The 14,261-nt window shown below is 38.5% G+C and overlaps 1 protein-coding gene across 1 annotated transcript in view; it reads left to right on the top strand.

Annotated features, from left to right (window-relative positions):
• CHUK (component of inhibitor of nuclear factor kappa B kinase complex) overlaps positions 1-14,261 on the top strand; it is a 46,625-nt gene that overhangs the window by 14,238 nt on the left and 18,126 nt on the right. Inside the window, exons 10-11 of the mRNA XM_021699712.1 lie at positions 10,660-10,854; positions 11,831-11,933. Of these exons, the coding sequence (XP_021555387.1) occupies positions 10,660-10,854; positions 11,831-11,933 (298 nt within the window). The remainder of the gene's footprint in view (positions 1-10,659; positions 10,855-11,830; positions 11,934-14,261) is intronic.

The raw sequence follows: 14,261 nt of genomic DNA, 5'->3' as shown, positions 1-14,261 counted from the left end.
TGTCTATCACCCAGCTGCCCCATCCCTCCCACCCCCCACCACTCCAGCAACCCTCTGTTTCCTGAGATTAAGAATTCCTCATATCAGTGAGGTCATATGATACATGTCTTTTTCTGATTGACTTATTTCGCTCAGCATAACACTCTCCAGTTCCATCCACGTCGTTGCAAATGACAAGATTTCATTCCTTTTGATGGCTGCATAATATTCCATTATATATATATATATATATATATATATATATATATATATATATATACACACCACATCTTCTTTATCCATTCATCTGTCAATGGCTCTTTCCACGGTTTGGCTATTGTGGACATTCTGCTGCTATAAACATCGGGGTGCACGTACCCCTTCGGATCCCTACATTTGTATCTTTGGGGTAAATACCCAGTAGTGCAATTGCTGGATTGTATGGTAGCTCTATTTTCAACTTTTTGAAGAACCTCCATACTGTTTTCCCGAGTGGCTGTACTGGCTTGCATTCCCACCAACAGTGTAGGAGGGTTCCCCTTTCTCTGCATCCCCACCAACATCTGTTGTTTCCTGACTTGTTCATTTTAGCTATTCTGACTGGTGTGAGGTGATATCTCATTGAGGTTTTGATTTGGATTTCCCTGATGCCGAATGATGTTGAGCACTTTTTCATGTGTCTGTTGGCCATTTGGATGTCTTCTTTGGAAAAATGTCTGTTCATGTCTTCTGCCCATTTCTTGATTGGATCATTTGTTCTTTGGGTGTTGAGTTTAAGAAGTTCTTTATAGATTTTGGATACTAGCCCTTTATCTGATATGTCATTTGCAAATATCTTCTCCCATTCTATCGGTTGTCTTTTGGTTTTGTTGACTGTTTCTTTTGCTGTGCAAAAGCTTTTTATCTTGATGAGGTCCTAATAGTTCATTTTTGCCCTTGCTTCCCTTGCCTTTGGCGATGTTTCTAGGAAGAAGTTGCTGCGGCTGAGGTCGAAGAGGTTGCTCCCTGTGTTCTCCTTTAGGATTTTGATGGACTCCTGTCTCACATTTAAGTCTTTCAACCATTTTGAGTCTATTTTTCAGTGTGGTGTAAGGAAATAGTCCAGGTTCATTCTTCTGCATGTGGCTGTCCAATTTTCCCAGCACCATTTGTTGAAGAGACTGTCTTTTTTCCACTGGACATTCTTTCCTGCTTTGTCGAAGATTAGTTGACCATAGAGTTGAGGGTCCATTTCTGGGCTCTCTATGCTGTTCCATTGATCAATGTGTCTGTTTTTGTGCCAGTACCATACTGTCTTGATGATAACAGCTTTGTAATAGAGCTTGAAGTCCAGAATTGTGATGCCGCCAGCTTTGCTTTTCTTTTTTAACATTCCTCTGGCTAGTAGGGGTCTTTTCTGGTTCCATACAAATTTTAGGATTATTTGTTCCATTTCTTTGAAAAAAGTGGATGGTATTTTGATGGGGATTGCATTGAATGTGTAGATTGCTCTAGGTAGCATTGACATCTTCACAATATTTGTTCTTCCAATCCATGAGCATGGAACGTTTTTCCATTTCTTTGTGTCTTCCTCAGTTTCTTTCATGAGTATTGTATGGTTTTCTGAGTACAGATTCTTTGCCTCTTTGGTTAGATTTATTCCTAGGTATCTTATGGTTTTGGGTGCAATTGTAAATGGGATCGACTCCTTAATTTCTCTTTCTTCTGTCTTGTTGTTGGTGTATAGGAATGCCACTGATTTCTGTGCATTGATTTTATATCCTGCCACTTTACTGAATTCCTGTATGAGTTCTAGCAGTTTTGAGGTGGAGTCTTTTGGGTTTTCCACATAAAGTCTCATATCATCTGCAAAGAGTGAGAGTTTGACTTCTTCTTTGCCGATTTGGATGCCTTTTATTTCTTTTTGTTGTCTGATTGCTGTGGCTAGGACTTCTAATACTATGTTGAATAGCAGTGGTGATAGTGGACATCCCTGCTGTGTTCCTGACCTTAGGGGGAAAGCTCTCAGTTTTTGCCCATTGAGAATGATATTTGCTGTGGGTTTTTCATAGATGGCTTTTATGATATTGAGGTATGTACCCTTTATGCCTATACTCTGAAGAGTTTTGATCAAGAAAGGATGCTGTACTTTGTCAAATGCTTTTTCTGCATCTATTGAGAGGATCATATGGTTCTTGTTCTTTCTTTTATTAATGTATTGTATCACATTGATTGATTTGTGGATGTTGAACCAACCTTGCAGCCCAGGGATAAATCCCACTTGGTCGTGGTGAATAATCCTTTTAATGTGCTGTTGGATCCTATTGGCTAGTATTTTGGTGAGAATTTTTGCATCCATGTTCATCAAGGATATTGGTCTGTAATTCTCCTTTTTGATGGGGTCTTTGGTTTGGGGATCAAGGTAACGGTGGCCTCATAAAACGAGTTTAGAAGTTTTCCTTCCATTTCTATTTTTTGGAACAGTTTCAGAAGGATAGGTATTAATTCTTCTTTAAATGTTTGGTAGAATTCCACTGGGAAGCCATCTGGCCCTGGGCTCTTGTTTATTGGGAGATTTTTGATGACTGCTTCAATTTCCTTAGTGGTTATAGGTCTGTTCAGGTTTTTTGTTTCTTCCTGGTTCAGTTTAGGTAGTTGATACATCTCTAGGAATGCATCCATTTCTTCCAGGTTATCTAATTTGCTGGCATATAGTTGCTCATAATATGTTCTTATAATTGTTTGTATTTCTTTGGTGTTGGTTGTGATCTCCTCTTTCATTCATGATTTTGTTGATTTGGGTCATTTCTCTTTTCTTTTTGATAAGTCTGGCCAGGGGTTTATCAATCCTGTTAATTCTTTCCAAGAATCAGCTCCTAGTTTCATTGATCTGTTCTACTGTTCTTTTGGTTTCTATTTCATTGATTTCTGCTCTGATCTTTATTATTTCTCTTCTCCTGTTGGGTTTAGGCTTTATTTGCTGGTCTTTCTCCAGCTCCTTTAGGTGTAGGGTTAGGTTGTGTATTTGAGACCTTTCTTGTTTCTTGAGAAAGGCTTGTATTGCTGTATACTTTCCTCTTAGGACTGCCTTTGCTGCATCCCAAAGATTTTGAACAGTTGTGTTTTCATTTTCATTTGTTTCCATGAATTTTTTAATTCTTCTTTAATATTCTGGTTGACCCATTCATTCTTCAGTAGGATGCTCTTTAGCCTCCATGTATTTGAGTTCTTTCCGACTTTCCTCTTGTGATTGAATTCTAGTTTCAAAGCATTGTGGTCTGAAAATATGCAGGGAATGATCCCAATCTTTTGGTACCAGTTGAGACCTGATTTGTGACCTGGGATGTGATCTATTCTGGAGAATGTTCTATGGGCACTAGAGAACAATGTGTATTCTGTTGCTTTGGGATGGAATGTTCTGAATATATCTGTGAAGTCCATTTGGTCCAGTGTGTCATTTAAAGTCTTTATTTCCTTGTTGATCTTTTGCTTAGACGATCTGTCCATTTCAGTGAGGGGGGTGTTAAAGTCCCCCACTATAAATGTATTGTTGTCGTTATGTTTCTTTGCTTTTGTTATTAATTGGCTTATATAATTGGCTGCTCCCATGTTAGGGGCATAGATATTTACAATTGTTAGATCTTCTTGTTGGATAGACCCTTTAAGTATGACTTAGTGTCCTTCCTCATCTCTTATTACAGTCTTTGGTTTAAAATCTAATTTGTCTGATATAAGGATTGCCACCCCAGCTTTCTTTTGGTGTCCATTAGCATGGTAAATGGTTTTCTACCCCTTCACTTTCAATCTGGGGGTGTCTTTGGGTCTAAAATGAGTCTCTTGCAGACAGCATATCGATGGGTCTTGTTTTTTTATCCAGTCTGATAGCCTGTGTCTTTTGATTGGGGCATTTAGCCCATTTACATTCAGGGTAACTACTGAAAGATATGAATTTAGTGCCATTGTATTGCCTGTAATGTGACTTTTACTGTGTATTGTCTGTGTTCCTTTCTGGTCTATGTTGCTTTTAGGCTCTCTCTTTGCTTAGAGGACCCCTTTCAATATTTCTTGTAGGGCTGGTTTTGTGTTTGCAAATTCCTTTAGTTTTTGTTTGTCCTGGAAGCTTTTTGTCTCTCCTTCTATTTTCAGTGACAGCCTAGCTGGATATAGTATTTTTGGCTGCATATTTTTCCCATTTAGTGCTCTGAATATATCCTGCCAGTCCTTTCTGGCCTACCAGGACTTTGTGGATAGGTCTGTTGCCAATCTAATGTTTCTACCATTGTAGGTTACAGATCTCTTCTCCCGAGCTGCTTTCAGGATTTTCTCTTTGTCTCTGAGACTCATAAGTTTTACTATTAAATGGCGGGGTGTTGACCTATTTTTATTGATTTTGAGGGGGGCGGTTCTCTGTGCCTCCTGGATTTTGATGGCTGTTTCCTTCCCCAAATTAGGGAAGTTCTCTGCTATAATTTGCTCCAGTATACCTTCTGCCCCTCTCTCTCTTTCTTCTTCTTCTGGGATCCCAATTATTCTAATGTTGTTTCATCTTATGGTATTGCTTATCTCTCGAATTCTGCCCTCGTGATCCAGTAGTTGTTTATCTCTCTTTTTCTCAGCTTCTTTATTTTCCATCATTTGGTCTTCTGTATCACTAATTCTCTCTTCTGCCTCATTTATCCTAGCAGTTAGAGCCTCCATTTTTGATTGCACCTCATTAATAGCCTTTTTGATTTCGACTTTGTTAGATTTTAGTTCTTTTATTTCTCCAGAAAGGGTTTCTTTAATAACTTCCATGTTTTTTTCAAGCCCAGCTAGTATCTTTAAAATCATCATTCTGAACTCTAGTTCTGACATCGTACTAATGTCCGTATTGATTAGGTCCCTGGCAGTTGGTACTGCCTCTTGTTCTTTTTGTTGAGGTGATTTTTTCCATCTTGTCATTTTGTCCAGAGGAGAATAGATGAATGAAAGAACAAAATGCTAACAGGGTAACAATGTCCCCAGAAAATATGCACTAAACAAATGAGAAAAGACCTGAAACAGAGGGAAAAGAAAGGGAAAGAAAGAAAAAAGAAAAAGAAAACAAAACAAAAACAGGATATGATCAAATATGATCAGGCTGGTGCATAGATCTGTGTCACACACTAGATTTTGGATGTATTTTGGTCTTTTAGAAGAAAGTTTCTCCCAAAATTTTAAAGAAAGAAAAACTTATATATGTACAAAAATAAGGGTTAATATGATGAAGGGATGGAATATGACTGTAAAGATGAAAATTATAAAAGATTTTATAAAAGGAATTGATAAGAATTGGTTGAAAAAAGAAAGAAGAGGATTTAAAAAAAAAAGGGAGAGAATGTGATCAGGCAGGAGACTAGAACAAAGCCATACACTAGAGATTTAGGATATATTTTGATCTGTTAGAAGAAACTGTATCTCAAAATTTTAAAGAGAGAACAACTTATATATATATACACCAAAAATAAGGGTAACTACTGTGAAGGGATTGAATATGACTCTAAACGTGAAAAATAAAAAATAATTTTTGAAAAAGGGAAAAAGAAAAATTAAAAAAAAAAAAGTAACTTTGAAAGACTAAAGAATCATGGGGAAAAAGCCATGGATTCTATGTGCAGTATTCCCCTAGCGCTGGAGTTCTGCCGTTCTCATTGATTGGTAAACTTGGTCTTGGCTGGCTGTTCTCGCTGATCTTCTGGGGGAGGGGCCTGTTGCTGTGGTTTCCAAATGTCTTTGCCGGAGGCGGAATTGCCCCGCCCTTGCCGGTCTGGGCTAAGTAATCTGCTTGGATTTGCTCTTGGGAGCTTTTGTTCCCTGCAAGCTTTCTGCACAGCTTTGGGGGATGAGAGTGAAAATGGTGGCCTCCCAATCTCCGCCCCAAGGAGCCGAGAACTTGGGGCCCCGCTCCTCAGTGCGCCCCCAGAGAAAAGCAGTCAGTCCCTCCCGTCTCCCCAGTCTCTGGCCGCACTCCGTGCTCACCCGGCCTGTGACCGAGCGTTTCTATCTCTGGCACATGACCCCCGTGTGGAGTCTCCAAACCCCGCAGATCTCTGTGGTGCGCTCCCACGCCGCTCCTCCTGGGGGAGGAAGGGGAGTCTCCCCAGATCTGCCGCTTGTTGGGTCCCTGCTGGAGGAGCAGTGGCCCGACTGTGCCGCGGATCACGGTTTATGGCAACCCTGAGCTGAGAGCCCACGCCTCGGCTCCATCTCTGCAGCCTGCTTCCTGGCTCCGATACCTGGGAGCTCTGCTGCACTCAGGCACCCCCGGTCCTTCTGTGACCCCGCGGGTCCTGAGACCACACTGTCCCAGCGAGGGTTCCACCCCCCGCTTAGCCACTGGAGCGACGTCTCTTAGCGGAGCAGCTTCTAAAAGTTCCGATTTTGTGCTCCCGGGCTCTATCACTTGCCGGTAGAGGCTGACGGAGGCCCCCTCCCCCACCGTCTATCCTCCCAAATATCGCCTTGGATTCACTTCTCCGCACGTCCTACCTTCCAGAAAGTGGTCGCTTTTCTGTTCAGAGAGTTGTTGCTATTCTTTTCTTCCATCTCCTGTTGAGTTTGTAGGTGTTCAGAATGGTTTGATCCCTATCCAGCTGAATTCCTGGGACCAGACGAAATCCAGGTCTACTACACCTCCGCCATCTTGCTCCGCCCCTGTTCTTACTACTTTTTTTTTTAAAGATTTTATTTATCTATGAGAGAGAGAGAGAGAATGAGAGAGAGAGAGAGAGCACATGAGTGGGGGAGGGTCAGAGGGAGAAGCAGACTCCCTGCCAAGCAGGGAGCCCGATGTGGGACTCGATCCAGGGACTCCAGGATCATGATCTGAGCCGAAGGCAGTCGCTTAATCAACTGAGCCACCCAGGCACCCTGTTCTTACTACTTTTATTAACAGTCACTCACCCTACCACCATGCTATCCCTACCCCCGTGTTCTGTACAAAGGAGGCCATGTATCAGGTTCTCAGTAAATATTCATTGGTATGAATGAGAGGCTCTATATTAGTATACACAGAAACAACTCTCATCTGAAGTCTTTCCATAGTTACTGATTGGGTAGTAGTAGATAGGGTTTCTAAAATTGGAACAATCTGTGGTGAGGGCTCGGTGGTGAGCATCCAAGGCCGTCCTGAAGGCAGGAGGAGGTTCAGGAGGAGGCTAGTTGGGGGTGGGGCTACATTTTATTTTCCGGAAAAAAAAAATTGAAATGAGAAGTTATAATCATGTAAAGTTTTACTGTAATCTTGTCATAGCTTATTAAATAGGAACTTGGGGCCACGTTGATGTCATTCTTGGCTAATGCTGAAAAGGTATCTGGCTTCTTGATTTGGTTTTCTTCTGTTGTGCCAAGGAATAAATCATTCCTTAGTGTGTTAGACCAGCAGGACTTGGTGACACCTTTTAGTTTTTTGTTGTCCCTGAAAATTTTTGTCTTTTACCCCAGATTTTTTTCAGGCTTGTCATGGTGATCGTAGCATCATTTCCACCCTGTGGGGTCTGTGGACATGTGCTTGTTATAGAGCATAGGGAAAGAGTCCTCCTTATATGTTTTGTGGTCTGTAGACTTCAGTTTGCAGAACCACTATTTACCTGTCTGTGAATCTGGGGCAAATATCTGTCTATCGATCTGTCTATCTCTTTTTAGCTCGGGTACAGTAATAATCTTCTTTAAAGGCTCAATATTATTGGGAGCTTGTACAGGATAAGGTATGTGTAGGGTACTATTCATAGTAACTTGGGGATGCTTCTGAGACATGATAATAGGACTGAATTTTGAAAGATAAGAATTAATCGGGAATGGGTAGGGGGAAAGACTTAAAGACAGGGGAATATCAATAACACCGGAACATGAACTGCAAAACAGTTTGTATTGTAGGACGTTTTCTAAGGTGCTTATTATATTGTTCCAAGAAGGAATGATGTCTGTTTGATTTTCATTTAAAAAAGAAATCAACAAAACGGCTACTAGAATACTTCTTTTTAAAAAGATTAAAATCTGCATGATTTTCCAACAATGTATTATGAAAAACTTTAAATATATAGGAAAGCTGAGAAAAGTATACTGAACTTGCCAGTGAAGATGATGGTGAAACAAAGTATTTAATTATTCCTTCTTTGCCACCTTTTTCATGCTCCTAAATGTTACTATACCCTAAGTGTCTCTCCTTGGTTTTCTCTTTTTCCATATTACTTTTTCTTCCTTTCCTTTATAATCTTTAGATGTAGAACTTTACCTATAAACTGAATACGGATAACTTGCAAATTTATTTCTTCTGTTGTCACTTTTCTGCAGGGTGTTTATAACTGCTATATAACTATAGTTGATAGTCTCACTGGCACCCAAAACTTATTTTATTAAAAACTGAACACATTTGCTCCATTAAATCTCTCCTACAGCTTTTCCTATGCCTCTTGCACTGTCATCTTTCCAGCTACCTAAGTGGGATGCTCGTCTGACTATTCCTTCTCTTCCAGTGGCATATCCAATTACTTGGATTTATCTTTTGATAAAAGATAAAAGATTTATCTTTTGAATGTTTTAACAATTCTGAGCTTGTCAGGTTCTCAATTTAGAAAGCCTTCCTCCATAGTTCCTCTTTGCTTATTGAATAAAGTCCAAATCTTTACATTTAGTATTCAGTATCTGTCTTGGTCTCCTTTCATCCTATACTTGCAGCCTTATCTCCTATTATACCCTAAGGGGCCATCATTTTAGGTACATTTGAACTGGATTATTTATACTTTTTTTTTTTTTTTAAGATTTATTTATATGAGAGGGGCGCCTGGGTGGCTCAGTCGTTAAACGTCAACCTTCAGCTCAGGTCATGATCCCAGGGTCCTGGGATTGAGCCCCGCATCGGGCTCCCTGCTCCGTGGGAAGCCTGCTTCTCCCTCTCCCACTCCTCCTGCTTGTGTTCCCTCTCTCACTGTCTCTCTCTCTGTCAAATAAATAAATAAAATCTTTAAAAAAAAAAAAGATTTATTTATATGAGAGAGAGAGAGAGCGAGCGAGCAGGGGGAGGGGCAGAGAGAGAATCTCCAGCAGACTCCCCAAGCTCAACACGGGGAGCATGGAGCCCAATGCAGGGCTCATATCATGACCTGAGCCAAAATCAAGAGACGGGTGCTCAACTGACTGAGACACCCAGTCAGGTGTCTGGATTATTTATATTCTTTGATTATGCTCATCCCTTTTTACCTTTCTGCCTCTGCCTACCTTGTTTTCTACCTAGAAGAACCTTTCTTCTTTAATCTTTCCTTGTTCTAATCTTCCTTCCTTTCCAAAGTTTAGCTCATAGTGCCTCTCTTATAAAGCGTCCCTTTCCTCCCACCAAGTAAACTCCTTTGGAACCTGCACAATACTTTACATTATTATAGTACATGTGGCATTTTGCCTTGTATTTTAGTTCTCTTAATGTTTCTTAATATCTTCTATTTGGCCATTATCCCGTGGAAGGCAAGGATCATAAGTTACTCAATTTGCATACCCACTACCACCACAACACACTTAATAGTATTTACCATAGTAGTCACTCATTAAATACTTGAGGAACAAAAGGATAAATGTAAGTTATATTTCCTCTCTCTTTCTTTTGCTCTCTTATGGTTCGGCTTTGGTTGTAGGATTCCATGATTACTTACCTAGTTTGACATAAACCCTGTGTAAAAGTATATATCCACCTTAGGATATCCATCCTGAATTTCTGCTTTTGCTGTTAGTGGCAGCTGTCATAAAATCTGCTTAGGATGGGAAGGAATGGGAGGTCTCAGTTGGGATACTGGTTCTGTAAATCCATGTCAACTTTGACAGTCCCCTTCTCTTCCTCTCACCTTTTTCAAACATAAAGGTTATTCTAAAAGGAAAGTTAATGCTTTACCTCGGTAACAAGCATTTCTAGCAGAAATAATTTTAATCTAACAATACACTGTATGTTAATTGAATTTAAAGAAAAATATTTTAATCATTTGCATATACTAGTCAATATAATGCACTGGAGAAACATAGGTATTTGTATGGCTTATCTAAGGACAATAGAAGGAAGAGGATTTAAAATCATGTTGTTTTCAAAAGACTTCTCAGGGCTCTGGTTTCTCTCTGCCAAAATGGAGCTTAGAAGATGTAATTAACAGGATGTTATGTGAAAGCACTTAACTCTGTGGTTGGCATCTATTAGGGACTTCATAAATGTGAATATTTCCTTCCAGGTCTACGATAAGTTTCTGAGAATAAATAAGTGTTGCCTTTTTATTTTTTATTTTTAAAATTTTTTAAAATTAATTAATTTTTTTTAGAGAGGGAGAGAGAATCCCAAGCAGGCTCCATGCAGGGCTTGATCTCACAACCCTGAGATCATGACCGGAGCTGAAATCAAGAGTTGGATGCTTAACTGACTGAGCCACCCAGGCACCCCTAAGTGTTGCCTTTTAAAATTGGGGTTTTCATCTCTAGATTTTGTACATCCCTATAATTTTGAAACTTTATTCTTTGGATCTAACATCTGCTATAGGAAAGTAAACTCTACTGTTCAGTTTTCATAATTATGGAAGGAGATCTCATTTTGGAAAATGATCGAACCTTGTTTAGTATAGAGATAATGCCTTTTGCTCATATTCCCTTTAGTATCTAGCAGTGAATCTTTTATGTAGTAAATGATCAATAATCATTTTTTTCTTATTTATACAGATAGTACACATCCTAAATATGACTTCTGCAAAGATAATTTCTTTTTTGTTACCACCTGATGAAAGTCTTCATTCACTACAGTCTCGTATTGAGCGTGAAACTGGAATAAATACTGGTTCTCAAGAGCTTCTTTCAGAGACAGGAATTTCTCTGGATCCTCGGAAACCAGCCTCTCAATGTGTTCTAGATGGAGTCGTAAGAGAATTCTAATATACCTAGAGTATAAGAAATCTTTTAGCATAGAGGGATTGCATGGCCTGCATTTTTTTGATGCTTAGTCGGAATCTCCTTGGGGGGGGTGGTGCACACCTTACAATTCTTACTTTAATTTTATCCTATTCATTACTCTTATCATTGCTTTGCAAGTTGAACAAGATATGTTTAAAACTTTGTATGACTTTCTCTTTGGTGCCAGTTTTCTCCCCTTTCTTTTTTTCCCCTTTTGTACTTAAAGCCTAGAACCTTGAAATTAGACCAGCAGTGTCATAGATCCTGCCAGAGGATAGATGGATGGTAAAATATTGTGCTCATGACTCTTTTGTTGTTGTTGTCATCGTTTTACTTTATTGAGGCAAATTTTATATATCATGTAATTTACCCATTTCATGTGTACAATTCAGTGATTTTTTTTTTAGTAAATTTGCCTAATTGTGCAGCCATTGCTATAAATCAGTTTTAAGAAATTTCCATATCAATAAGATCCTTCATGTCCACTAATTCTTAATCTCCATTCTGTTCACTTCAGGCAACTACTAATTTACTTTCTATCTCTATAATTTGCCTTTTCTAAACACTTCGTATAAGTGAAATCATACAGTCTGTAGTCTCTTGTGTCTGACTTCTTTCATTTAGCATTGTGTTTTGGAGGTTCATTCATGTCCTAGCATGTATCAGAACTTCATTCCTTTTGATTACTGAATATTCCCATTATATGGATATATGTTGTTATGACTTTTTGCTTTTGTCCTTTTGGGTCTGGTGATTGTTTTCACTTTAGCCCGTACTACAGTTATTTATTTTTCCTAAATAGTAATCTAGACCTTAAATCTGTAAGGTGTAGCTGATAAACATTGACATTATTCATTTGCATTTCACATTAGGAAATGTGTGTTTAAGTACTTAGAGAACCTAGTATTTTCAAGGATTTTTTTTTTAATTGTTTCTTTTTCAGAGAGGCTGTGATAGCTATATGGTGTATTTGTTTGATAAAAGTAAGACTGTATATGAAGGACCATTTGCTTCCAGAAGTTTATCTGACTGTGTAAATTATATTGGTAAGTATAGCTCATTTACTGACTGAGGTTTAAACCTGAAATAATATAATTTTGACTCAATATGGTTAGTAGAAATGGTCTTTTGGTGTTTCTGTTCTATATCTCATACTTTGGGTTTTTAAGTGTGTGAAAAATGAATTTATATAGTTTGGAAGGTGAAATGGTAGATTTCAAGTCACCTCTAGATCCTCATTTGGAAGAAGACTTACTTTCCGCAGGATAGGGCTCTTGCAGAAGAATGGATTCCACTATTAATTAAGCCTACTTTCTAGTTGTTCCTTCATTATTTAAGCATGTTCATGTATTTCATTTTATCATATGAATACTGCTTAATGTTCAAATGTTTTCATTTATCTTGTGAAAATTATTTTCTTTGGAAGAAGTGATCAATTTCTGTATACCCAAAACTAAAATCAAGCATAATATTGTAAAATCAAGAACAAAACTGGGCATAGGGCTAAAAATATGTAATCTTTCCTCTGTGTTACCTTTTTGTTAGTTTTTTTAACAACAGTTTTAAATTTACAGCAGAATTGGATAGTACAAAGTTCTCATGTTATTCCCCTTCCCAACACATATTGTTTCCCCATTTGTTAACATCTTATATTGTATAGTACATTTGTTACAAGTAAAGAACCAATATGTAATTATTAGCTAAAGCCCATACTTTATTCATTTTTCCTTAGTTTTTATCTGGTGTCCTTTTTCTGTTCCAGGATCTCCTCCAGGATATCACATTACATGTAGTTGTCTTGTCTCTTTAGGCTCCTCTTGGCTGTGATAGTTTCTCAGACTTTTCCTTGTTTTTGATCACCTTGACAGCTTTGAGGAGTACTGGTCAAGTATTTTTTAGGATGTTCCTCTGTTGCAGTTTGATTTTTTTTTTTCCCTCTTGATTAGAGTAGGATTAGGGTTTTGAGAGAAAGATCACAGAAGCAAAGTGTCATTTTCATCACATTATATGAAGAGTACATACTTTCAGTGTGATTTATGACTCTTGGTGATGACCTTGGATCACCTGGCTGAAGTAGTGTCTCTCAGGTTTCTCCACCTTAAAGTTTAGTCTCTCCCCACCCTTCCATACTGTACTCTTTTGAAGGAAGTCACTATGTAGAACCCAAGGAATGGGGAGTTATGCTCCCCCTCCTTTAAGGATATAGTACATAATTTATTTGGAATTCTTTTGCATGTGACATTTGTTTCTTCTCTCCCATTTATTAATTTATTCAATCATTTATTCTATCAATATGGATACATGGATATTTATCTTATACTTTGATTATAACCCAAGACTATTTTGTTCTTCAAATTGTTGCATCTTTGGTCCCTAGGAGCTCTTTCATTTGGCTTTCTCTGCCCCTTTTACTTGTGCCATCAATTAGGGTTTTTCAATTTTTTTTTTTTTTTTAAGCACTTCCTTTCTGGCACCAAAACATGTTCCAGGTCTATCTTGTGCATTTCTTGACCCAGTCCTAGGATCATCCATTTCTCCAAGGAGCCCGGGTTGCTTTATTTGGAGAGTAGTGTTAGAAACCAAAATCTGGACACTAGGAGTGCTTCTTGATACTGGAGTATCATTTCTTAGGCCCTTTTATTTTTTAAAATATATGATTTGTGTGTGTGTGTGAAAAGACTCCCCTCCCCTAGACTCTTTTTCTTTAAAGTGTTTGGGTTATTTTGTTTTTGTTTGGTTTGGGTTTTTTTTGTCTGTTGTAGGAAGTCTCAGGAGTAAGAGTGGGTATATAAGAATAGAAGAAAGGTTACTTGAAACAATTATTAGGGGAGATAAAGATTTTTCCAGATATATGGTTTTATTTTTTTTAAGTCTGCTTCAGATAATGTGATTTTTCAGTATTAACCCAGTGTAGTATCATTTCTCTGAATGTTTTCATTGGAAAATAATAACGGAGACTATAATTGCCACCTTAAAGGATAGGATGAATCTCTCAATCTTGGAGAATTTCATAATGTTAAAATGGAATTTCAATGAACTTAACGTATATCTGCCATAGTTTTATTTTTTTTACTTAATATATTTGAGAGTGAGAGGGAGAGAGCATGAGCAGGGGGAGGGGCAGAGGAAGAAGCAGACTCCCCGCTGAGCAGGGATCCCAGCGTGGGGCTCAATCCTGGAACTCCCAGATCATGACCTGAGCTGAAGGCAGACACCCAACCAACTGCATCACCCAGGCGCCCCTCCCATGGGTGAAAGTAGCATTCCCTTTACTAAGGGCAAGAGATAACCATCAATAAATAATTTTATATATCTGGCATTGAAGAAAGCATATTTTACTAAATTGCTATTTACCATATATGTTTTTCTCAAGT

The sequence above is a fragment of the Neomonachus schauinslandi genome, chromosome 6, assembly GCF_002201575.2.
Source record: "Neomonachus schauinslandi chromosome 6, ASM220157v2, whole genome shotgun sequence".
Classification (NCBI taxonomy): Eukaryota; Metazoa; Chordata; class Mammalia; order Carnivora; family Phocidae; genus Neomonachus; species Neomonachus schauinslandi.
Note: the sequence above shows the minus strand (reverse complement) of the source record. Positions and strands in the feature narration are given on the sequence as shown.